The sequence below is a fragment of the Osmerus eperlanus genome, chromosome 7 (assembly GCF_963692335.1).
Source record: "Osmerus eperlanus chromosome 7, fOsmEpe2.1, whole genome shotgun sequence".
NCBI lineage: Eukaryota > Metazoa > Chordata > Actinopteri > Osmeriformes > Osmeridae > Osmerus > Osmerus eperlanus.
Window position 1 is genome coordinate 21143124 of NC_085024.1, and position 25601 is coordinate 21168724.

A 25601-nucleotide genomic window follows, 5' to 3' on the forward strand; every position below is an offset into this window, starting at 1 on the left:
GAGGGGGGGATGTGGGGGTGAGGGGGGGGGCGAGAGGGGTGGGGGCGTGGGGGTATGGGGGCGAGGGGGGGGGTGAAGGTCGGCCTTACCACTCCCCTTCTGGAACTTGCACTCATTTCTTCGTTATCTTCGGTTCCTTTATCAGGTTAAAAGCTCAAAGTCACAGTCTCTTGACCATCTCACACACAATGACTTGCAAGTTATTTCACCGCTGTGTTGCAAATGACCTTTACTGACATAAATCTAGTTTTTATGACGTTTCCTGTATGTAGAGACACTGAGCATTAGTCACAGATATTACAAGGAGTGGTGAAGCATGGAGACAGGCACCCAGCACCCAGTAACACACACAAACACTCACACACTCAGCCCTGTCAGTCTCAAGCTCAGGCGCACACATCCACCGGGGGGGGGAGGGGGGCGGGGAGGGGGGCGGGGAGGGGGGCGGGGAGGGGGGCGGGGAGGGGGGGTTGAAATGGAAAACATACGGTCCCACTGCATGACTAAGCCTGCTGAGGGCTCGTTTGGAGCGGAGGGGGGAATGAAAGAGAGAGAGAAAGAGAGAGAGAGCCAAAGGGGGCTGGTGGGGGGGCTAGATTGGTCAATAGTGAGGTAGAACGTGTGGCAGTGGGAGGGGCAGAAAAGCAGTAGACTAAAGATTTGATAGCGAGCACTTTCGCTTTCAGGCTAGCCTGCGTCGCACAGACTGGCCAGAGGGCGAGAGAACGAGACAGAGTGAGAGAACTGGAAACACATGAGCCTGTCCCTCTCTATCCATTAGGCAATTTAAGAGAGAGAGAGAGAGAGAGAGAGAGAGAGAGAGAGAGAGAGAGAGAGAGAGAGAGAGAGAGAGAGAGGAGAGAGTGAGGGGAATTCGTTGAGGACTCAGATATACTGGGTCGTCTGGGAAAAAAGGGGAAAAGATAAGAACAAGGAGAGAATAGGTTGCAGCTTGCGCTGGTTTATTTCTCAGAAGTGGGAAAATCCAAAGTGAGAGAAGAGAATTGCGTGAGAGGGAAAGTGGGGGAGTATTGGAAAGTACCACACAGACAAAAGGAGGAATTCTAAAAGAGAATCAGCAAGGCTCTACTGACAGAAGAAAAGGAACTTCTGTGCTCACAGTGTCACAGACCTTGAGAGGACCACAAGAGAACTCTGCTCTCTGAGAGATACCGCAACATCTCTCTGCAGACTTGATTGCCTTCAACTACAGAAATGGAGAAGTGTCCTTACTTGGGAAGATAAAAGGATGAAACAACAAGGTGAGAGAAGATTAATATGTTGTATATTTGATACGAGGTATATGTTGTATTGTGTATCAATGCAACTGTAACTCTGGGGTTTCATGAAGTAAGCTATTCTACGACTCTACTCTACAGTATAATGCATGTTATCAATAGGAAGAGATTGAACAACTTTTGAGATAATTTGTTATTTAAAGCACGTGTTTGGTGTGGGTACCAGTTTTGTCAGCATATTGCGTGGGACTCTTCTGCTTGTAGTGGTTGTGCATGTCAGTTTAGTTGTATCAAGGCACAATAAACCTGATGTAAACCCAAGATGAATCTCTTAAAATTCTGAGTGAACGTGTTGAACTACATGTACTAACCACAAAGTTTCCGTCCATTAACCTCCACCTCTCTCTCCCTCTCTCTCTCCCATCAGTTCTACTTATATATATATTAATCGTCCAATGTGGTGGATGCAATGTCTCTCTGAAGGCAGGTGTCGAGAACCTCAAAGGAACAATCGACTTTAACCACGCTGGGTTTGTAAGTTTTGTTTTGTGGTTATTACTCCTCACTTGGCTATTTACTGTGACTGTTTCCCTATGTCCACCCCATATCAACCCCTTCAGGTACATGTGGGTCTGAAGAGAAATAATGACAATGTTGTTGGGCGCAGCATGAGAGAGCGTCCAGCCTGTCTTTTGTTGTTCTTCATATTGTTTAGTTACCCGTAGAAGTGGGCCAAGGGGTCAGGGGTCATTTTGGAGCATTAGCACTGGTAGTGATTTATTTTCGTTCAACCTCCTGCTGCCGCTCTACCTTCTGTTTGTCAGAGATAAGTAAGGGTAAGAGATTAGAAACATACAAAGGATAATCAAAATAAGAGTGTGTCTTACAACTTAAATGACGATAGAGTCAAACAAAAAATCTTTATAAATGCTTTAACATTGTGTGTTCCCGATAGCTGTAATTACAATTCTAATCCCCCTGACTTTCTCTCCCAGCGGGACGTGTTTCCCACAGATTATAAAATTGCACACCACTACGATGACAGTCTGCTCTGCTCTGAGCTGGTGAGGCTTCCTGTAACAAGTCACTGACGCTCTGATTCTGTCCAGTGTGGCTGTCCAGTGTGGCTGTCCAGTGTAATAATGCTTGTGTTCTTCTTCTGTCCCTCTAGTGTTGTGTGTCCCGCTCTGCAATCGTGCTTTCAGACTCCTGGGAACAGTTACTCAAAAAACTATGGCCTGAGAACTATAAGTTCAAACTGATTCAGGAAGTGATAGAGGCCTTGGATGAAATTGCAGATAAGGTAGGTTATTTACTGTACGGTGGATTTAAAAGTTTAAGAAGTTACACCACGTAAGAAGAAGAAATATTTTAATCCTGCTCAAATGCTGCTTGTTGATAAAAAATGTATTTGAATACACTCATTACTTATGCTGTGCAAATGTTTCGTAAAGGAACATATTTGCAAGGAAATACTCAACAGTAAATCTTGTAAAACACCGACAGACAAATTTACATCTACGATTCTTTGTGGACATTTATGTAAACAGTCTCCTTCTCCCTTCCATTGTCTCCCTTTCTCACAGAAATTCCAGGAAGAGCCTGATGTCTCAATCTTACCCCTGCGCACCTCTTCTCCAGAGGACCTCCGGAACTACACATCTGTCCTGTTCTCGATTTACCTTCACATGGAGCTCCACTGCTCGTCCTCCGAGAGCAGGTGTTCCTTCCCCAACAAGACCCCTCCTCAGGCAGAGGAACCGCAGCAGACCCCCTGGAGGCAGAGGTTTCTGACCACTCGGGATGTCCGACAGGAAAGGGAAGGGCAGAGAGAGCACATGTTTGATGATTCATCACCTCCAACCAACGAGGGCCAAACAAGCCCCCAGTTTTCCGATTCAAGGACCCTGTTGCTTTGGGGACTTGTGTACTGTGCTAATGTGCTTCTACTGGGTTAGCTGTCTCAAAAAATATTACCACAATGATGCACACCAAATGCCAAAATAATCAGTGCTTGCGCAATGTGTTTTGGGACATCATTTGAGCATCTCTCATTCTGTTTGTTAAGATGGCATGCCAGGAAGCTGATTATGAAGTAACAGATTGCTGTTGCACTAAGCAACTAAAAATATCCAATTATGCTTACTGTAACGTAGTCCTAGCAGCAAACAAAACAGCTATAAGCCTACTGTTTAAACAGCCACTAACTCCTGCAAACACTGCTTAACATTAGCAAGTGATATAGTGTGTCATTGAGGTATAGCTCCATCTTACACATGGAATTCATCAGATGTTTACGGTTTGTTGAATGGCAGGTAAAATAGGGTTGTCTGAAGTGAATGAAGTTGTACATAGATCATGTAAATAAATTATTGAATTAATCTTGTGGAAGATGTAGGCATCTGTCATCCTCATCATCAGAACATTGTGAGCATACTAGCTCTCTGGTCTTCAATTTGCTTTCTTTGTGACATTTCTTGAATGCAATGTAGTTAATTTTGCTGTTGCCCAGTCTTTGATTCTTCTTTTGACATAGGCTAGGTTTTGCATTTGAGTGTCCCTAAAAGTGTGCCGCTCTTAAAGCTAGTCACAGATCCGTCGATATAACCAACGAAGGTAAACTGCAGCTGCAGAAGGAAACAAATGAAGACCCAAAGACATTATATCCTACACATGCCACGGCTTGTTACAAAAACAACACACCCAAAACGGCGATACAGAGCCTATAGATTTCTTTCACGATGGCATTTGCACAATGTAGATTAGATTATATCTTAACTGGAGCCTACATGCTACTGGTACAACCTGTAACACATCAAATGTTTAAACATGTTGCGAAGTCTGTGTTTTGTGTGTGAAAAATAGGATTTCCGCTGCCTAATTCTAATTCAGATGCCGAGACAGAATGTGGATTACTGGCAGTGTTGCTTGTAACTAACTGCCAAAGGAGGTCAGTTGAATTCTCGTAAGTGGGTGTGTTGTGTGTGTGCAGAGCGCGAGGGATAGAGGTTGGGGAATGAGGATGGAGCTCGATGCCAACGGGGGTTGGGCTTTAAACCACGTGGACAGACCGGAAATAACCAAAATTGTACGTCGACAAGATGTCTGCGCCTGAGGAAGACACGTTTCCGAACGAAGATGGAGACATGGAAGAGATGGAAGCGGGTGGCAGCGACGACGACGGAATGGGAGATGAGGGAAAGCCAGGGGAGGATGAGGGCAAGGTGTACGTTCCCGGTGTAGAGCCACTACAACCGGGAGAAGAGCTTGAGATGGACCGGTCGGCTTACCGCATGTACCACGAGTGTCAGACAGGTTAATCTAAAATTTGCTTGCGCTATACGGACTTTATATTCGTTAACCTATTCATATGAGCAATTCAGTATTTTAGTAATAAGCCAGAATGGTGTGCACCTTGAATTGCTTTATGTTAATTCGCAATAATTAGAAACGTGGTTTGGAACTTTATTTTCCTGAAGCCACAGACAGCGACACCTAGGGATGGGTCGAAAAAACAACTTTTTCCAAAAGTTTAATCTGCCATCTCATAATTATTATTTTTCTCTGTGCCAGGTGCTCCGTGCCTGAGCTTCGATGTTTTGAGAGACGGGAATGGAGACAGCAGAGAGCAGTATCCGATGTCCATGTTGCTTTGTGCTGGCACACAGGCAGACGCTGCTCTTAGCAACAGGTAAATGGTGACAAGTAGGTTCATTGCATGCACACCAAAGCCTTCCAATGAGGGGCTCACAATCACACACACAAGTCACGGCCCACTTCTCCCCCCCCCCCCCCATATACTCACAGACTTCTAGTTATTCGCATGCACAACCTTCATGGCACAGAGGAGAAGGAGAAGGAAGGGGATGAGAGCAGCGATGGGGAGAGCGAAGAGGAGGAGGACGAGGACAAGAAGCCGCAGATGGAGCTGGCCATGATGCCTCACTACGGAGGCATCAACAGAGTCAGAGTGAGTTCGCTGTCGCAGTCGTCAAACGACTTCTCCCCTACTAGGGGGTCAGATGGCTGAGCGGTTAGGGAATCGGGCTATTAATCAGAAGGTTGCCGGTTCGATTCCCGGCCGTGCAAAATGATGTTGTGTCCTCGGGCAAGGCACTTCACCCTACTTGCCTCGGGGGGAATGTCCCTGTACTTACTGTAAGTCGCTCTGGATAAGAGCGTCTGCTAAATGACTAAATGTCAATGTACTATTACAGCTCTTTGCCTCCCATTAGTATCCTTGAGTCGAGACTATCATGGAGCCCAGCTGCATCCGTGTGTTGAGCTTAGCTCTTAAGCCCCCAGCCTGTGTCCAGTAAGCCCCCAGCCTGTGTCCAGTAAGCCCCCAGCCTGTGTCCAGTCAGCCCCCAGCCTGTGTCCAGTAAGCCCCCAGCCTGTGTCCAGTCAGCCCCCAGCCTGTGTCCAGTCAGCCCCCAGCCTCTGTCCAGTCAGCCCCCAGCCTGTGTCCAGTCAGCCCCCAGCCTCTGTCCAGTCAGCCCCCAGCCTGTGTCCAGTAAGCCCCCAGCCTGTGTCCAGTCAGCCCCCAGCCTGTGTCCAGTAAGCCCCCAGCCTGTGTCCAGTCAGCCCCCAGCCTGTGTCCAGTAAGCCCCCAGCCTCTGTCCAGTCAGCCCCCAGCCTGTGTCCAGTCAGCCCCCAGCCTGTGTCCAGTCAGCCCCCAGCCTGTGTCCAGTCAGCCCCCAGCCTGTGTCCAGTCAGCCCCCAGCCTGTGTCCAGTCAGCCCCCAGCCTGTGTCCAGTCAGCCCCCAGCCTGTGCCCAGTAAGTATGTCTGATGTTCTTGTGTGTCGTTTCTCCTGACCTGCAGGTGACCAGGCGTGGGGAGCAGGCGTTGGCCGCGGTCTGGTCCGAGAAGGCCCAGGTGGAGATCTTTGATCTTCGATCTCAAGTGGATGCCGTGCACAGTTCTGCTGCCATGTCAGCCTTCATTAAACAGCAGAAGGAGGCCACGCCCCTCTTCAGTTTCTCCGGTCACATGACGGAAGGCTTTGCGATTGATTGGTCGCCCAAAGTGCCGGGTGAGTTGGACCGTTTCCAAACTGTAACGTTTGCCAGATGTCTGCATGCTAATAAAATGACTTTAAAATGGCAGTATAATTTTAGGGACAGCTCTTTGTGTAGACCTTGTTTCGTGTGTGCGTCACCCGTAATCCCAAATAAATAGTTTAACCACTCTTTATTAAAATACCTTAGCAATAGACCAGGCTCCCTCATAGTTTGCAGTTTTATTGTGGTTAACAAAACTTACAGTTAATAATAGTTAGTTTTTTCCTAAAGGTCGCCTTGTTAGTGGAGATTGCAAGAAGAACATCCATGTCTGGGAGCCCAGAGAAGAAGGGACTTCCTGGCAGATTGACCAGCGACCGTTCAGCTCCCACAGCAAGTCTGTGGAAGACCTCCAGTGGTCCCCTACTGAACCCACGGTTAGTCCAAGTTCAAGTCTTTCATTGTCAGATGCACAGAACACAGGGTCAGACTGGGCACTGAAACTCTTAGGACAAGACAACGCAAAGCAACCTGGCATAACATAACATAAGTACTCTGAACATAAATTACATTTAGTCATTTAGCAGACGCTCTTATCCAGAGCGACTTACAGTAAGTACAGGGACATTCCCCTGTGGCAAGTAGGGTGAAGTGCCTTGCTCAAGTACACAACGCCATTTTTCACGGACGGAATCGAACCGGCAACCTTCTGATTACTAGCCCGATTCCCTAACCGCTCAGCCACCTGACTCCTATGATAAGCAAAAATATAATAAATCCCCTAAATATACAAAATAATGTACAATACAGTATACAACACCTCTAATACACATACTACACATACACTATACTAGGTTGGATTCAACTTTATTGTCACTGTATACAAGGTATGACAGTGGAGATGGCATGGACAGTATGTACAGCACAGTATGTCTGGTTCAGCCCATGCTGGGAGGGTCAGACTGGTTTCTCCCAAGAGTCACAGTGAGACAGATCACAACAGGAACAACAATTAAAACAGGATCTCCTCATAGTAGTGATGTGCTAGAGCTAGACTAACCCTAACCTGTTATTGATATTCTTCTCCCACCCGCCAGGTTTTTGCTTCCTGCTCAGTGGACCAATCTATCCGTGTCTGGGACATCCGTGCCCCGCCCAACTCCATGCTCTCAGCCAATGAGGCTCACTCCTCAGACGTCAACGTCATCAGCTGGAACCGGAGCGAACCATTCCTCCTGTCCGGGGGGGACGACGGGCTACTCAAAGTTTGGGACCTCAGGCAGTTCCAGGTAAGAACTGTGAAGAAGTCCATGTTGGAAAACATGATGCATCAGTCAGTTCACACATACACATACTTGTCTTGGCCTGACCGTTTGTAAAAACATGTCAAGATGGTGTAAGATCAAAGACGACAATAAAGAAACTCCCACAAATATTTGCGGTCCTGAAAACGATCTTGTGTATTATCAACAGCCTGCTGTGTTGCATCAAAGTGCTCGTCAGACTGGTGTTTATGCCACAGTCCCAACATGTTGATCTTTTCCTGCAGTCTGGGCGCCCGGTGGCCAACTTCAAGCAGCACATGGCACCGGTGACGTCCGTGGAGTGGAACCCTGTGGACTCGAGCGTGTTCGCCGCCTCCGGGGCGGACGACGTCGTCAGCCAGTGGGATCTCTCCGTGGAGTCATGTGACGTGGGAGCGAGGGCAGAGGGAGTGAAGGATCTGCCCCCCCAGCTGCTGTTCCTGCACCAGGGACAGACTGAGATCAAGGAGATCCACTGGCACCCACAGTTACCTGGAGTGATGATCTCCACTGCCCTGTCCGGCTTCAATGTGTTTAGGACGATATCTGTGTAGAAGTGTGTGTGTGTTTGGTGTTGACCTGTGTGTGTGTGTGTGTTAGTGTACTAACTACTACAATCCCTTAATTTCTTTTGACATGCATTTACTATGTAATGTGCATGCGCAACATTTATCCTGCAATTTGTATTGTGCAGATATTGGAATAGAAAACCCTCTTCTCACCATGCTAAGTGTTTGCAAGTTACTCCAAACAACCAACCCTTGGACTGGTCTACAGTAAATACTTCAGACTTGACAAATGAAATATGTCTGTAGGATAATGTTTATTTAAGTAGCCAGCATATTAAAGGGAATCAATCTGAGATGAAAAACGTTTTTGTTTATCTTTATAGAAAAAACTCCCCTTTCCAGCATTGTTAAATATAATTGGTCCAAAACTATTAACTCATACTGAACATGCATGCTTTGATTTTAAGAACGTAAGCATTCAACATAAGCACAGCATCAAAGATTGTCAGTGGTCATTACAGTCAATAGTCGTTTACCCCGAAAGAAATAAGAGCGTTGCTATTTCTGCCCAACAAGGCTAAATCATAAGTTTTAAGTTGTGATACAATTAAAATCCAAACAACTGGCAAGAGAAATACATTTAAAATGTAAGCTTTTCACAGTACAATATTGGAATGATATATAATTAATATGAGAACGTCATTGGTTTCAAAACACTAAGACTGGACAAATACTCAGTGGCATCCAATAACAATGGATGTCAAGAAGGCACTTTGGGTATCCAGAATTTGAGAAATTCTGGCAAACAAATTGATCTGTGGAGGAAATGTTAACATTTTCTTTAAATGCATAATGAGATATAAAAATAAGCTAAGGAAATGGCTATATTAAGTACAGGGATATGATGACGCTCCACTCCCTTTAAGGCACCATGATAAAAACGTATTTATAATATGCACTTTCGTAAAAAAAAGTTTACCTGGCAAAGGTAAAAAGTTAATTTAAAACATTGTCGAATTCACTTGAATCTGTCCAAAACTATAAGCTGAGCAACAAGTCTGAAGTGATTCATAGAGCTGAAAGCACAACATAGGTATGTTTTTAACATACCTATACCTATACCTACACTCCAGTTTTTATTCTGTTAAACTCGTTCACTCCTTTGGTTGAAAATCCCTTTATTGTGATGATTAAAGAAAAGTATGCTGCTCATGGTGGGCAGTGAACAATAACCTTTTTTATCAAAAGACCATATGGGCCCCTATAGGCCAATTTCATCATCAAACTCATCTTCAAACGTGTAGCCTCTTCCACTGTCTCCCGCTTCGTCCTCCTCCTCCTCTTCCTCGTCAGAATCAGTCTCTGAGTGGCAGTTTTCAGCCCTCCTTCTGTCCAATGGCGTGACACCCTCATACTCTGAACTGTGTGAAGAGGCGGGACTAGGTGGCAGATCCGATTTGTGATTGGTGGCCTCTGCTTCTGCTGCACTGATGAGGTCACTGCCTCTTTCATGCTCATCAACCGTTGGACTGACACACTCCGGAATCTCATTCTGTTGAAACTCAAACCCCTGCCCCTCCTCCTCCGATGCCTGGCGAATGATTTCCTCTCGCTTATCGCTGAATCGCACTTTCGGCTTCAACCCTTTGGACTTAATCCCGTTCCCCTCCATGATCCGAACTTCTCCCCTTTCGCGCTCCGCGTCGCCATCCCACCCCGCCAGCTTCTCATTTAACTCGTTGTTCACGCTGACCGACCCCTGCTCCATGTTCAGCTGCTCCACTTTCACAGAGGCAGCACTTCTGTTGACAGTGAACGCCTCCTCGTCATTGGTGGAGGTCGTCCACTCAGAGTCCAGGCCCAGCCCGTCCATTACCCCTAGAACATCTCCCAAGATGGACGGGCCTAGGTCCAGGTCCAGGTCGAAGGAAGACACAGAGTCTGAGTGCTGCAGCTCCCTGTTCCACGTGCCATCCGTGGCGTCCACGCGGCCGCCACCGTGGTTGAGGGGCCCCTCGGGGTCGCTGGCCGGCGGGGGGGCCGATGCCTCGGTGTCGGAGCTGGATGAGCTGGGCCCATGTGTCGACAGGAAGGAGGTGTCGCCGAACGCGTCGCCCCCCCTCCCTATGTGCATGGTGTGTCTGAAGTCGCCGAGCGGGGCTGAGATCATGGTGGGGTCCAGACGAGGACCCCGGGGAGTCTTGTGTAGGGGCATGATGTCTGTGGGAAGAAAGAGGACTGAGGATTAGGGAACTCACTATGCAAATCGTTGATGTCAAAGAGAAAGGCTCAGGAGGCAGGAATATTAAGGGAGATGTGATGAGAACTACGAACTTGATACACAGACGCCCTCAAATACGAAACTAACATGTTATGGATAAAAGCATTCAACTTACAGTCTCAAGTTGAGACAGAGAATATAGCGTCATGGTGTCTATAGCCCAAAGCTTTCGCACATCTGGAGTCATGTCTTAGATCACAGGAGCAAAACACAGTGACGAACGCCATGACTTATAAAAACAGCATAAACATCTTGGTGTCGGGTTTGTTTTCAACACATGTTCAATTCGGAATATGGAGACACATTATGATGATGATGGAACTGAGAATGTGAATAATGATCGTCAGTCCCAGGGGCGTCAGTCCCAGGGGCATGTCACCAAGGAGCTGGAGTCTACCTAGAGGTGATCAGGGGGGTCAGATGGCTGAGCGGTTAGGGAATCGGGCTACCAATCAGATGGTTGCTGGTTCAATTCCCGGCCATGAAAAAATGATGTTGTGTCCTTGGGCAAGGCACTTCACCCTACTTGCCTCGGGGGGAATGTCCCTGTACTTACTGTAAGTCGCTCTGGATAAGAGCGTCTGCTAAATGACTAAATGTAAAATGTAGAGAAGTGCAGTTTAGCCTCTGACGTTGACTGCCTTTTAACGCCCTGCCATAACAGGCTGAAATCCTCATGTTGTGCAAGAGTGTGAGAAACTCAACTAGTCGTTTGGCACTGATACTGCTGCCAAGACCATGCTGAGACTTGCAAGTAAAACATATGCATGCAACGCAAGCACATACTTTCCCTGAGGGCCCAAGACTTATGAGACAGAGAAACAAATATTCTCACATTACTGAGTGTAGTAGGACCTGTCTAAATTAAATATATAGCAATAGCGAAATCTATATCAAACTTGGATGATCAATATAGGCATATGGTCTTAAACTTGTAGGCCTGAACATATATTGATCTTTCAAGCTGAAGGATTGTTTCAAATTTGCCAACCAACAAATGTCCCAAATGGAAAGAATATAAAATATTTGGTTCCAGGTGTTGGGTTTGTTGATACTCTGGAAAGTTTTTAATTGACACACTTGAAACAAACTGCAGGCGAATGAAAGCAAATGTTACTGTTTAGGATTTCTTAACATAGCTTAGGACCGTTTCCATTAACGTTTCTTGGTAATAGGGTTTGGGCAACGTTACTTAGCTACCGCTTGCTTTCAGATACACACCGAAATGACTACTAATGTGTTCCATACGAATTTGAACTTCAGATCGATTTCCCAGCAGTAAAGAGATGAAGGGCGAATAAGTGCCATGGGGAAAAGGTGGGAATTGCAAAACTTTCGCTCCACTGATCAAGTTACTCCGGGAATATTAAAGCATAAAAAGTATCAATAACTTACTTGGAAGTTTATACGCTCGTGTTTGGCTCCCTTCCTTCTTGCTATTCTTCTTTACATCTGGATTTTCCTTTTTTATTATTTATCCAAATGTTCACTCCTCGCTCTTTCTCAACGTCCGTCGTTGCAATGTCTCTTTCTATTTTTTCTTTTTTTCCCGAAGGGAAGGGCAAGGAAGTGACGCGAAAAAAATATTAGGGAGTGCGTGTTCTACAAGAGAGATTACTTTAGAGTGGAGCGATGCGTTTCAAAACTGCGATGATATTTTAATAATATAGATCTATCAATTAAAGCATAGGCCTACTTTACATTATATTAAGTTACAACGTATTTGATCCCCCCCCCCCCCCCCCCCACTTACTCTGCTCACCACTACTACAGCGTTAAAGTGTCGTATAGCCTATTACAGCCTATTTTTAAGTCAGAAACTCCAGCTCATTTTAAAACCAACTTTCACTGACAGCTAGGCTACAGTGATTTATAGGACACTGTATATCCCTTATCCCCACAGTCAAAAAAATGGCATACAATTATACTTTTTAAGGAATTCTGCCAGTCAGGTTCCCTCATAGGCTAACTCTACCACGGAGCGCAACCAAAAATGTTGGGTCTTAAATGTGTCACTGCAGGGAGGTCTAACTGACACAGAGCTTCTCATTCATTAAGTAGGCCTAGCCCAAGTTAGTAGGCCTCTTCAAGGCGTTCTTTAGGAAATCCTGGATCTGGGCCATCAAAATAGAGGAAGGAAGGCCGTTAATGCTGGAATCCCCCTCCATCTTCCTTCCTCAGGGTGAGAGAAAGAACCAAAGATTACCTCACCTATAGGCTACCTCAGAGAATCACACAATAGTGTGTATGACTGGAAATGAGTCATTGTTGGCGAGACCTCCTCATACCATTTACATAGCTGTGGGATGACGCAACCAGATGTTGTGCATGTGAAAAATATCTCGTGGCGCTCCACTTGGCAATTAAAAGTCCAAATAGAGGAAATGAACGGCAATCAAACAAACAAAAAAAGCAACAACTTGATCACCAATCAAGTCCACCACAAAATGGAGCTCTGTGTCAAGTGAATAGGCTGTACGAACTGTTTGTTGAATTTATATATTTGGGGCCATCACTTAACTGTAAATTATATCAGTCTTGTGATGTGGTCTAGTGTGCTGTGGTGGCTCATCGTCACAAACTTGTGTAGGCCTAAATGTAGTGTAAAATATTCTTTGGAACTGAATAATCTGATTATCATATTTTGAAGACATAATAATTGACAAAAACTACAAAGCTAGGCCTATTACAAAATTAACTCAATACTTGGCAATAATTGCTCTTTTCAAATGAGATGACACATAAAACAGTGCTGCTTACAAAGCCATCTTTACCGGGCCAGCAAATACTAGAACAGATCTATTGAATACAGATCTATAGAATAGGGATCAAATAGTTGGCTGGAGGACAGGAACTGCAACCAGGACAGGGATGAGCAGGCTGTGAAAATAGCTGAATGTACCTTTAAAACGGAACGGAAAAATTCAACAGTCTGTGGTTCAACTGCCATTTTGTTTCACAGTTCAACACGGGCGTCCTAGAATAGCAGGTCAAGTTGACAAGCTAAGACGATAACATTTTAATCTATCATAGCAGGCTAGGTTAGTTTGTACAGTACATGTTAAATATCGTAAGTATACAACACAAAACCGAAGATTGTTAGAAATTGGTCTACAGATTGAAGAGTTTTAAATTTGACAGTGGAGTTGGTCTTGTTTACCTTCCAACTACTGTCGATTAGCTGCACCGCATTTTGCTGGCTAGCAGAAAGCTAGCTAGCTAGATTTCTTAAATGGCGGCGAATAGTACCACAACCCAATCTGCTCCGGCTGCGACTTGGTAAGAAACAATCTCAATCCCTTTGCGTGCTAGCAAGCTTACAGTCACATATCACTGAAGTGGAACACGTGTAAGACGCACCGATCGAGGTATTTTCATTATCAATTGTAAGGACGTTAGACTAGCTAGCTACTCGTTTGCGACGAGGAGGTAGTACTGTAGTTAGCTCAAGCTAAAGCTAGCTACTGCTAGCCACCTACGAGCTGTACATAAATCCATTTAAGTGTGATTCACGTCTAAGATGTCAACTGCATTTTTTATTAACGTTGGTATGGGAACGATTTGGAAATTGACATCATAAACTAAATACAAGCCGTTAGTCTTACATTTCCCTGTCTGCTAACTTTGACTCAACGGTTTAGCCTATCTAGCCAGTCAAGCCAATCCGTTAACCCATCCTGCCCGACCTATTTCCCCCTCCCAGGTCATATGCAACAAGTTCAGAAGGTCAGATCCACGAAAATCCGGAGTGGGAGAAGGCAAGGCAGGCACTGGCCTCCATTAGCAAAACCCAGAGCGCGACCAAGGCTGCCCAGGCCAGCAGGGCCACAGCACAGGTGTGTAAAGCGACCTGTAATAGGCCGTTGTAGATGTCATGTTCGCCAGCGTTTTAACGAAATCATTCCTTCGCGCCATGACAACGTAAATACCGGTGGTCACCCACGTCAGTCTGAACAGAATGATTAACTATGTAGAGGTCCATTGGCACAGTGTATTTGTTTCTAATTGTATGTACTGTTTTGGGAAAGGCTGGCCAGTTCCAACCCGCAGTAGCAGATTCTACCGCCCACCAGCAGCAACAACAGCAGCAGTACTACAATCAGTGGTACCAACAAAACCAGCCACAGCAATATGCTGGATACACTTACCCATACAACTATTACTACCCCATGGCCCCGGTAAGTACTCACTATCATTTCAGAGGATGAATTAAGGCTGTAAAATGGTTTGAAAGATGTTTATGGCTGGCAGTTGGTATACTGACAGAGGGGTTAGGAAAGTTAAAAACCTCACTAGTCCTGCATGACGTTAGGTGTAAAGGAGTAACGTTTGCGTGTACTCCTGACCTGTAGTATGGTGGCGGCTATCCTCAGGGACAGTATGGGGGCCCCCCAGGAGCCTACTCAGGACCCACCATACCAAATGGACAGGTATTGTACACTAGTAACTGCTGAAATCTTCATAATATTATAATTAAGTTGTACTTAATTATACAAAAAAAATATTTAAAATTGCATCCTCACATTTGAACCAAAATGTAAGAACTTTTGTCTATGCTTAGATATGCTTCTGTGGTCCGGTTCAGGATTAGACTTTTTAATCTTGTTTTGTACATCTATACAGAAACATGGTGGGATATTTATTTCCTCTACTCTGTTTTTTTCTAAATATAACCCCTTTTCAGCCTCCATCCATGCCCTTGATGGACGACCAGTCATCAAACTACCCCCCCCAGCCCCAAGCCCCTCCTCCCACTGCCCCACAACCTCCCCCCCGGAGCCCAACCAGCTCTGAGCAGCCCCCTCCCCCTCCTCCCCCCTCCTTACCCCCGTCTCCAAACTCCCAGTACCCCACTCCCCCTTCACAGAACCCTTACAACGGCAACAGCCCCATGCCCTACCCGCCAGGCGACCAGATGCGCGGCTACAAGCCCAACCCTGGTCAAGGCAGGCCAGGCTACGGGCAGAATTACCAGGCTCAGAGTTCCTACCAGGCCTCCCAGAGTAACGTGCAGCAGCAGGGCCAGTATGGACCAGGCGTCGGGAGAGGAGAAGCCAAGAATAATAATAATCAGAACCAAAAACAAGGAGGACAGCAGCAGTGGCACCGCATGAAGCGTAAGTGTGTGTGTGCGTGCAGTGTTTCCCACAGTATTTAATGAAACTGGTGGGTAGACCTCAGGCCTTCTAGACCAGCGGTCTCTAACCCTGTTCCTGGAGGGCTACTGCCACAGTGTAGGTCATTAATGAGGAAGTAGTGGTATGTTTTAGTTTGAGGAAGAGCTGACGTTTTGTATGTCTGTTTCTCCTGTGGCCTTTCTGTGACTGTATGAAATGTGAGATTGAGGATGTGTGTAGCACCATCTTATTGGTAGTGTTTACTCTGCCCCAGGCGTTCTGTCAGTCATGAGTTGAGATGCTGGCACCGATGCAGACAGTGAAAGTTCCAGAGACGTGAAAGACACTTAGATTAAATAATATAAATTTTTGAAATCCATGACTGAAGACAAAAGTATTGAAAACATTTCAACAAAATACCGGTCGACTGGAATGACTAGTTTTAAATCCCGTTCTGCATCTTTGACGTTTTCTTTCCCCAGAATCACCTGGAGCAGGAACCATGAAGTTCAACATTCCAAAGAGGCCCTACGTCATGACCAATCCCAGCTTCCCTCCCGGGGAGCAGCCCACCGGATTGGCTGCCACATCTGCCTCACCTGGTGCTGCCGCCGCTGCACCCGGGGGGGCTCAGACACGGTGAGAAGGTCCTCAGGGACCCCTGCCCTTTGACCCCCTGCCCTGCATGTTCTACATGTTTCCCTACTCCAACACACCTGATTCATTCAAATGGGTCGTGAAGAAGCCCAGCAGAAGCCTGATAACAACCTATTCATTTGAATCGGAGCAGGGAAATGTGCAAAACATGCAGGGCATGTTGATTGGTTATTTGACCGAACCAAAATCAATCTTGTTCCTCTTTTATTACATCTGATGACCTCTGCTGTTCCCCCTCCCTCCCAGGCCCCAGGACTAACCCTGACCTCTGCTGTTCCCCCTCCCTCCCAGGCCCCAGGACTAACCCTGACCTCTGCTGTTCCCCCTCCCAGGCCCCAGGACTAACCCTGACCTCTGCTGTTCCCCCCCAGGCCCCAGGACTGGCCCCAGGCCATGAAGGAGTACGTTCAGCGCTGCTTCACTGCCTGTGAGACGGAGGACGACAAGGACCGCACAGAGAAGATGCTGAAGGAGGTGCTGCAGGACCGTCTGCTGGACGGCTCGGCCTACACCATCGACTGGACGCACGAGCCACTGCCCGAGTGAGTGGGCGGCTTCTCTGCTGCGCCGTGGGAACGCCACGGCAATGCTTAACAAAGCCACGTTCAGCGGATAAAACACCTTCCGTTAACCCCCGTCATCCATCGGGTAACTCTGGTCCACAAGGGCGAGAGGGTCATCCGATGGATGACGATACGAATGGAAGTCGTTTATCTGTGTTGACTTCAACGCAGCCCTGTGTGGACGCTCATGTTGTCATGTCCGTCCTCGCAGACTGAAGGCCAAACAGTCTCGGTGGGAGGCGGTGCCGGTCCAGAGGACCCTGGAGAGCGCCGTGAGCCGGGGGGGGGGTGCCCGGGGGGGCGCCGGGGCGGCCTCCCGAGGCCGTGGAGCAGGAACCAGGCTGGGCCACTACAGAAACGTCTTCTCTCAGAGGAGCCCCTCCTCGCGCTCGTCCTCCCGCTCCTCCTCGCGCTCGCCCTCCCCCTCCCACAGCCGACACCGCGACCGCAGCGGCCAGAGACACCGACGCAGGTGAGACCAGATCAGCCTCTCGATCCCCAGTCCTCTCTGACAGGGAGACATCGGAGAGACTCCAGGCATGTGTGTGTGTCATGTGTAACCTGGACATCTCTCTGCCCTCCCAGTGACTCTGGCTCTCAGTCAGACAGCAGCATGTCCTGTGACCTTCGACCCCAGCTGTCTCGTCGGCAGCAGAAAGCCGGGCGTGGCCGCGGTGGAGACCGAGACCGCGGCCGGGGTGGCGGAGAGAGGGGGCGAGGACGAGGAGGCCGAGGCAACAGGGGACGAAGGTCGGAACAGTGTTTCAGTTTTCTAAGCTGTCTGTAAAACCGTTGAATGCTACCATATCGTAGATTTATTCTAGATGCTTCCCCGTTGACTCAAGTACACAGCTGATTATCCCTCCTCCTCCTCAGGAACATGGAGGAGTCCAACTCCGGCCCGGGAAAGAAGAGGAAGGGAGGTAACGCAGGCCTGGACTTCCACGACCCCAACCGAGAGGCTAAGAAGCAGAGCCGGGCGGCTCGCTTCCACAAGCAGCTGCGCTCCGAGCCCCTGGTCCTCTCCATCAACTCCCTGGAGCTCCCCAACGGCACCCAGGAGGCCCTCAGCTGGGAGGACTGCCCCATCGTGGGCACCTGCCAGGAGATCACCAAGAACTACCTGAGGCTCACCTGCGCCCCGGACCCCTCCACAGTGCGCCCCGTGTCTGTGAGTGGCACTGACTCAGACCTGATCTCAGGGAGGGTCCGTGGAGATGTTTCAAGATGTTAACGTGTCGGTCTCGTGTCCCCAGGTTCTCAGGAAGTCCCTGCCGGTGGTGAAGGCCCACTGGAAGAACCACCAGGACTACCCCTACGCTTGTGAACAGATGAAGTCCATACGACAGGACCTGACGGTGGGCACCCCCCCTGCAGCACCTCCCCATCACACCTGTCTTCCCCTCACCCTCACACCTGTCCTCCCCCCACCCTCACACCTGTCCTCCCCTCACCCTCACACCTGTCCTCCCCCCACCCTCACACCTGTCTTCCCCTCACCCTCACACCTGTCTTCCCCTCACCCTCACACCTGTCCTCCCCCCACCCTCACACCTGTCTTCCCCTCACACCTGTCCTCCCCCCACCCTCACACCTGTCCTCCCCCCACCCTCACACCTGTCCTCCCCCCACCCTCACACCTGTCTTCCCCCCACCCTCACACCTGTCCTCCCCTCACCCTCACCCCTGTCCTCCCCCCACCCTCACACCTGTCCTCCCCCCACCCTCACACCTGTCCTCCCCCCACCCTCACACCTGTCCTCCCCTCACCCTCACACCTGTCCTCCCCCCACCCTCACACCTGTCCTCCCCCCACCCTCACACCTGTCCTCCCCTCACCCTCACACCTGTCCTCCCCCCACCCTCACACCTGTCCTCCCCCCACCCTCACACCTGTCCTCCCCTCACCCTCACACCTGTCCTCCCCTCACCCTCACACCTGTCCTCCCCCCACCCTCACACCTGTCCTCCCCCCACCCTCACACCTGTCCTCCCCCCACCCTCACACCTGTCCTCCCCTCACCCTCACACCTGTCCTCCCCCCACCCTCACACCTGTCCTCCCCCCACCCTCACACCTGTCCTCCCCTCACCCTCACCCCTGTCCTCCCCCCACCCTCACACCTGTCCTCCCCCCACCCTCACACCTGTCCTCCCCTCACCCTCACACCTGTCCTCCCCCCACCCTCACACCTGTCCTCCCCTCACCCTCAGACCTGTCCTCCCCTCACCCTCACACCTGTCCTCCCCCCACCCTCACACCTGTCCTCCCCCCACCCTCACACCTGTCCTCCCCTCACCCTCACACCTGTCCTCCCCCCACCCTCACACCTGTCCTCCCCCCACCCTCACACCTGTCCTCCCCTCACCCTCACACCTGTCCTCCCCCCACCCTCACACCTGTCCTCCCCTCACCCTCACACCTGTCCTCCCCCCACCCTCACACCTGTCCTCCCCTCACCCTCACACCTGTCCTCCCCCCACCCTCACACCTGTCCTCCCCCCACCCTCACACCTGTCCTCCCCTCACCCTCACACCTGTCCTCCCCCCACCCTCACCCCTGTCCTCCCCCCACCCTCACACCTGTCCTCCCCCCACCCTCACACCTGTCCTCCCCCCACCCTCACACCTGTCCTCCCCTCACCCTCACACCTGTCCTCCCCCCACCCTCACACCTGTCCTCCCCCCACCCTCACACCTGTCCTCCCCCCACCCTCACACCTGTCCTCCCCTCACCCTCACACCTGTCCTCCCCCCACCCTCACACCTGTCCTCCCAGCCCCGCCTGTAAGGGCATGTCTCGTTTTGCTCAAATCTGTCTCCCTGTCCACAGGTTCAAGGAGTTCGTACGGAGTTCACGGTGGAGGTGTACGAGTGTCACGCGCGCATTGCCCTCGAGAAGGTAACGCCTTGTGTCCTTGTTCAGGTTGATCTGTTTAAAATGAATGAATACAAATGGTTTTCTCATGCGCGGTAAAATATCTGTTGTGTAACTAAAATGGTGTGTGCTTCAGGGTGACCATGAGGAGTTCAACCAGTGCCAGACCCAGCTGAAGGCCTTGTATAAGGATAACCCGTCAGACAACATCGGAGAGTTCACCGCTTACAGACTGCTCTACTACATCTTCACCAAGAACTCCGGAGGTAGGTCTTCCCCCCCTGGCTGCTTTCCTCCAGGAGGGAAGCGGGTACTCGGGTCTCCATGGTTACTCGGGTCTCCATGATTACTCCTGTTCCCAACCGGCTCACGGAGCGCTGTTTTTCTTCCTCCCCCGTCAGACCTGACCACTGAGCTGGTGTACCTGACCCCGGCGCTGCGGGAGGACAGCTGTGTCTCCCACGCCCTGGCCCTCCGCGCCGCCTGGGCGCTGGGCAACTACCACCGCTTCTTCCTGTTGTACCGGCGAGCGCCGCGCATGGCCTCCTACCTCATCGACAAGTTTGTCGAGAGGGAACGAAAGATCGCGCTTAAGGCCATGCTCAAAACGTAAGCGGCGCAAAACCACACTGGGCCATGGAAGGCGTGATTCTGGGATAGAATAAAGACAGAAAGTCTTCAGTGTTTCTGTTGGTGCTGACCCCGAGTTGTGCTTCCCTCCTCTGTGTGTCCGCAGATTTAGACCCGACCTGCCGGTGGAGTATGTGCAGTCTAGTCTGGGCTTCCTGTGTTTAGACTCGTGCTTGGCCTTTCTGACAGGGTTGGGAGTCAGCACCTTCCCCTCTGACCCCAGCAAGATCGACTGCAAAGCCAGTTCCGCCTGCCTGGCTGCCTCCTGAGGGGGGAGGGATGGGCTGGGTGGGGAGGGAGGGAGGGAACCCGGGAGGGGGGGGTGGGGGGATGAGCACAGTAAAGGGAAACCCTTAGTACTCACGTCACCTCTGACCTCCCAGGCAGTTTAGACAGAGACCAGCGGTTAGGTTAAGTCGTACCCTCGAGAGCAACAGGCAAACTGCAGCCACAAGCGCATCACACTGACAGATCTGGACTGTATTAGAGGCGTGAGGGAGATCAGCACTGACGAGTAGCTTAGCCACGCACACACAGCTCAAGATATTGAATCAAGCCGCTAAGACTCACTTTCATGAATGAACAGGATAGATTGACATGGTTAGCGACTCCCTTCTGTAGTGAAAGCAGATCAGGAAAGACAGCCCTCGCTCTCCCAGCTGTACCCAGCTGCCCTCGCTCCTTTGAAGCTAACAGTGTTCTGTTATGTTTTTTCCTTCCCACAAGTCAACAGCTCCACAGTCTGAAGACAAGTCTTGCCAGTCAAGAGAGAAACGAGAAGACCGAGAGCTGAAACTGCTGTGGCGTCGTCACTGAAGCCATGCCAAGCCAGAGGGGCTACTGGCCAAGCCAGAGGGGCTACTGGCCGGCCAAGCCAGAGGGGCTACTGGCCGGCCAAGCCAGAGGGGCTACTGGCCGGCCAAGCCAGAGGGGCTACTGGCCGGCCAAGCCAGAGGGGCTACTGGCCGGCCAAGCCAGAGGGGCTACTGGCCAATTCCTTCAGAGACTTTGCTTTGCCTTCTGCTCAGAGGAAAAACCCCAGTGATCCGGTGTCAGATCCTAGAGAAGACGAGATGGTGGTTTGTATGTCCAGTCCAGTCCTGCTCCCCCACCCCCCCCGCTCCCCCCTTTCCTAAATTGTCTCTGATTGGCTGTCAGGTGTGGTTCCCCTGCCTCTACTTCTCCGGCCTCCCAGCCTCCACCTGGAGAGTTACTGACTGAGAAATCTGGAGGTTCTGGTTTTGGCTCCTTTACCGGTTAGCCCAGTTGCCATGACAGCCACAGTCTTGCATTCCGACCCTCTAAAATTATCTTCCATCGTCTGGTGCAGCCCGGCTTGCCACCGCCCGTTACTCCACCGCTGATCCACAGTAGATCCCCCAAGATTGGCATCTCACCCGCCGCTAGGCATTGACTTTGTAAGTTTGATGGCGCGTGGAGCTTTAGTCTTTACTGAGACGCCACCCCCACACACAACCCCCCCCCCCTACATTCTTCTAGTCTGGGGCCCCCTGGGGCCCCCTCTCTAAGCCGTGGCTGCAGTACGGTCTGCCTCCATCATCCCTGCATCTCCGCTCCGACGCAGCGCTCCGTATCCAGAAGCCCCCCCCCAAGCGTCCTTCCCAAGGAAGAGGCTCCTGGGGGCCCTCAGGCCCTGCTCACTGGGAGGATGGTCCCACTCTGCAGGACGAAGGCCTCCAGAGATGTGAAATGGCAGACCCTCCACCTCCTCAACAGCAGGGTCACCGGATCCGAAAGATGTGGGCGTTGTGACCGCCGCTGGAACCCGCTGTCCCTCCAGCGGTCAGGCTGGAGCGAAGGGTTTGTATGCTGTGCCACGCGCACTCTGGTCACCCAGGCTGAGTATGTATGGCTGGTAAGAGAAAGGGACTGGAAGGTGGACGACAAGACCAGCAGCAGATATCAGGCTCAAGTCTCCCTGGCATCATCACTTTGGTTTAAAGTATGACGTAAAAAGTTATGTAGGGTAATAGGTGGGTTCAGTCCAGAAAGAGATCAATCTAACCTGTAGAATTTGAGCTTTAGTATTTCAACCCTACGTACAGTAATTGGAACACATTTCCTGGCTCCATATTTGATCAGTCATTCTGATAGTCTTCGATTTTAATATGTACCTGTGTATAGGTTTGTAACAAATATTGAAATGAAGCTAGAATGATGTCATGCCAGCAATTTTAACATCCATTGTGCGCCATAGAATAATTTTCAAAGGCATTTTAAGTAAACTACTAAATTCTTCATTCATGACCATTTTGCAGAAATTGATTTTCAATAAAAGGAAGAGACGTAGAGTAGTGTTATTTGGCGTGTTCTAAATGTTCTAAATGTCTACCTTGATTTTTGAGAGGGTCAGGTTGATGAATTGTAATTTGATGTACCTATCAAGAGCTTTTGGGTTGTGGAGTAGCTGTTCTGTACTACATAAACCAGTGGAGCATGAGCCTTGATCCTCAGATGGCAGCAGCTGTACGTCGTCTTAGCTTCTCAGTTTCAGGCGTACTCTACTCCTCTGGCAGTATTACCCCCAGAGCGGCTTTTAAAAAGGGTGTATGGCAAGTTGAACGGAATAGAATGTTCTGTATAAAAAAAGTGATCCCAGTCTTTAGAATGTGTATATAATGTACATATTGGTGTGCTTTCAGTTGGTAATGTTGTTTTGTTGGCAGTTCAGATTTCTTTTTTTCATTTTCTGTTCACATCAGGGTAAGTGATTTTCATAGATGCAGAGAGTGTAGGACCAGGTCTTTTCTTACATATGGGTAATATGCAATTAATTAAAACATTTGATGTGATTGTAAATGAATACTTATAGTAAGTATACCTTATTGGCAAAATTTCTACCTACCCCCTCAAACGTTTTATTATAAAATGGAGAGAATTGATAATTGTGCTTTCTAGTGTAAACCAAAACGTGTTTTTGTTCATGTGGAAATGCATGCAATTACTGTGGGCATTGAGGTCTTTACAGTAAATCAATATATTTTTCCTTTTTGCAGGATTGAAACATTTACAGTTTCCAAATCTTTTTCTTGACAAATATTACCTAAACAATCAGTTGTTTCTGTCCATATGTTTTTTTTAATATATTTACAACTTGAGTGTTGAATTACGGTTTGGGTTGTCTTTTATGCATGATTCTTGTCTTCATTAAGCTAAATCGTTAACATTAAAAACGCACAGACCTACTGGCAAGCAAAAGATTTGGTTTAACGCCGCATTCACACCAGCCAAGAACTGCCAGTGTAGAGTTGAATATTTGCCATATTCTACTGTGTATCATCCTGAGCTTATGTGCCTCTTGCTCTACTAGCTTAACTAAAAAGTTGTACATTTAACTAGTTGACAAGCTTTTCAAAATTATTTTCCAAACAGTGGTGTTTTTTGGCTGGGGAGGGCCTGTGTTTTCATGTGTTAATCGAAGCATTACCGCCAGTTTCAGCACCACCAGGATTGTTTTAAGTCAATCACATGTAAACTGAAGAATTTCATCCATCCTTCATGACTTGCAGCTGTTTGTCAAAAAACTTGCTTGATGCCGGTTGCTTATTCAACATTCAGTTGATTTCAGAAGTTCAACTTTCGATGTCTCAACATGTGTTTTCTTCTTCTTTCAACTATCCTCCCTCTCCCTCCCTCGCCCCTCTTGCTCACCTCCAGCCACACCTTGTGTTTCCTCCTGCAGTACGAGGGATGGCCTGGGAGCCTCAGCAGTCTCCTCCAGACACCAGCTGGAGAGGGAGCTGTGAGAAAGGCAAGACATGATACTGCCTTCTCAAGCCATGCTGCTGAAATGATCCCAAATAATTGCCTGGTGCCTAATGTATATGGGAGTTTAAGTTGATGCTGGAAAGTGATACATATTATTTATTTTTTTTTAATGCTTGTTTTTTTTTGGGGGGGGGGGGGTGATTAATTTAAAATATAGCATGCAGTTTGTCTGTTCTCTTTTCAACCCAAGTTAAAATACCCAGATATAACTAGACCATTAATTTCTGTATGTTTCTGTTTCTAATGAGTTGTTCTGTATGTTTAGAAGCATTTGAGACTCCACCCATCATGGCTAGTACTTTACCTTCGCCAACAGCAAACCTCACAGTTCAGAGTTCATTTATTTCTGTAACTTCTGCCCCGTCTGTGTCCTATCTTCATTTGGCATCTTAGCTTCATCCAGAAATTGTCAGCTGTCTTATTGCCTGGGAACACATACTGGATCACTCCACTCTGCTCTTGTTTCAACAGCGTGTGTGTGTAGTATGGGTAACCAGGCAATGAGGCGCTACATATTTAGCTAATGTATTAGGACATGCAGTGTTTCATCCTCAATTACAACTTTTGACAAAGTTAGGATTCGATACTGTAAATGTAATGTTAAATTGCTGCAATTAGTTTATTTAGAATGGTATGTAAGACCCCCCTTTTTAATTTATTGATTGTAAAGGCCACATTTAGAAGACTTCTGGACTTTTAGTTTCGATGTCTCGTCTTTTCCCAGTTAATCATCAACCTCTTCCACAGTGACTGAACTTCTGTTCTGGTGTCACATTTAACACGGCTAACCTCCCATGTTTCAAAAATGTAAAATTCCATTACATTTATTTTTGCATAGTTAATGATATACCTATTCCTGATGACTAACGCTCTCTCTTTAAATGTGAATCTCATTCTGTTCATTGTTTCCTCTTATGACTGATGTTTACTGCTCCCACAACCCTACCTGTCAAGTCCTTGTCAAATCCCAGTATATATATATATATATATATATATATATATATATATATATATATATATATATATATATATATATATATATATATATATATATATATATATATATATATATATATATATATATATATATATATATATATATATATAGTAACTCCTGCTTTCATCATTGCTGTCTTCAACTGCACTGGATCAACTCCCTGTTTTCCCCTCCCATCAACCCTGACAACTGACGCTTCAACTTTTTTTCTTCATGTTTGTCTTTTGGATGTGTTCATCTCCCACTTCTATTTTCCTTCCGCCTGTTCCCTGCACGCTCACCCTCCCTCCTCTCCCATCAGTGTGTGTCCTCTATCCTCTCTTCGTTAGTCCTTATGTTGACTTTGTTAGTGATGTTTTGCAGAGTGCAGCTAGCCATTCTCTAGTAAGTATCGCTTCTGCACTGCTTTGGTGCTGTTTCAGCTGACTAACTGAAACTAAGGGATGTTCACAACTAAGTCCCCGTCGCTCCTTCTCTCCTTCCATCTGCTTCAGCATTCAATGGATTTTTATTGATATAAAATACTGCCATTTTGTAAATATTGTGATGTAAATATGTTTTTTCTCTCTTTGAAGAACTTAATAAAATTCAAGTATAAGGGTGCTTTGGTCTCTGTCGTATTTGATGGTGATTTAG

General features: G+C 48.2%; 5 protein-coding genes across 5 annotated transcripts in view; 4 read left to right on the top strand and 1 right to left on the bottom strand.

Annotated features, from left to right (window-relative positions):
- Positions 1-817: 817 nt before the first annotated feature.
- On the top strand, positions 818-3619 carry zgc:174888 (uncharacterized protein LOC558116 homolog). The gene is made up of 5 exons (XM_062465904.1): positions 818-1262; positions 1666-1772; positions 2234-2302; positions 2410-2541; positions 2825-3619. Exons 1-5 carry the CDS (start codon positions 1250-1252, stop codon positions 3194-3196), a joined length of 693 nt encoding a protein of 230 aa, XP_062321888.1. The 5' UTR covers positions 818-1249; the 3' UTR covers positions 3197-3619.
- A 705-nt stretch (positions 3620-4324) lies between these two features.
- Positions 4325-8265, top strand: grwd1 (glutamate-rich WD repeat containing 1). Its single transcript, XM_062465834.1, has 7 exons — positions 4325-4553; positions 4812-4929; positions 5046-5208; positions 6062-6272; positions 6532-6677; positions 7338-7529; positions 7790-8265. Exons 1-7 carry the CDS (start codon positions 4340-4342, stop codon positions 8096-8098), a joined length of 1353 nt encoding a protein of 450 aa, XP_062321818.1. The 5' UTR covers positions 4325-4339; the 3' UTR covers positions 8099-8265.
- Positions 4346-25601, top strand: part of rps9 (ribosomal protein S9) — a 36243-nt gene continuing 14987 nt past the window's right edge. Inside the window, exon 1 of the mRNA XM_062465915.1 lies at positions 4346-4362. The gene's annotated coding sequence lies outside the window, so the exon portion shown is untranslated. The remainder of the gene's footprint in view (positions 4363-25601) is intronic.
- Positions 8349-11888, bottom strand: cdc42ep5 (CDC42 effector protein (Rho GTPase binding) 5). Its single transcript, XM_062465884.1, has 2 exons — positions 11730-11888; positions 8349-10273 (listed from the first exon to the last, which is right to left on the bottom strand). Exon 2 carries the CDS (start codon positions 10266-10268, stop codon positions 9315-9317), a length of 954 nt encoding a protein of 317 aa, XP_062321868.1. The 5' UTR covers positions 10269-10273; positions 11730-11888; the 3' UTR covers positions 8349-9314.
- leng8 (leukocyte receptor cluster (LRC) member 8) lies at positions 13276-23795 on the top strand. Its single transcript, XM_062465768.1, has 15 exons — positions 13276-13613; positions 14038-14170; positions 14363-14512; positions 14687-14764; positions 15019-15451; positions 15934-16090; positions 16480-16650; positions 16883-17143; positions 17257-17421; positions 17548-17842; positions 17928-18029; positions 19505-19573; positions 19686-19815; positions 19951-20158; positions 20286-23795. The coding sequence occupies exons 1-15, from the start codon at positions 13567-13569 to the stop codon at positions 20446-20448; spliced, it is 2562 nt and encodes an 853-aa protein (XP_062321752.1). The 5' UTR covers positions 13276-13566; the 3' UTR covers positions 20449-23795.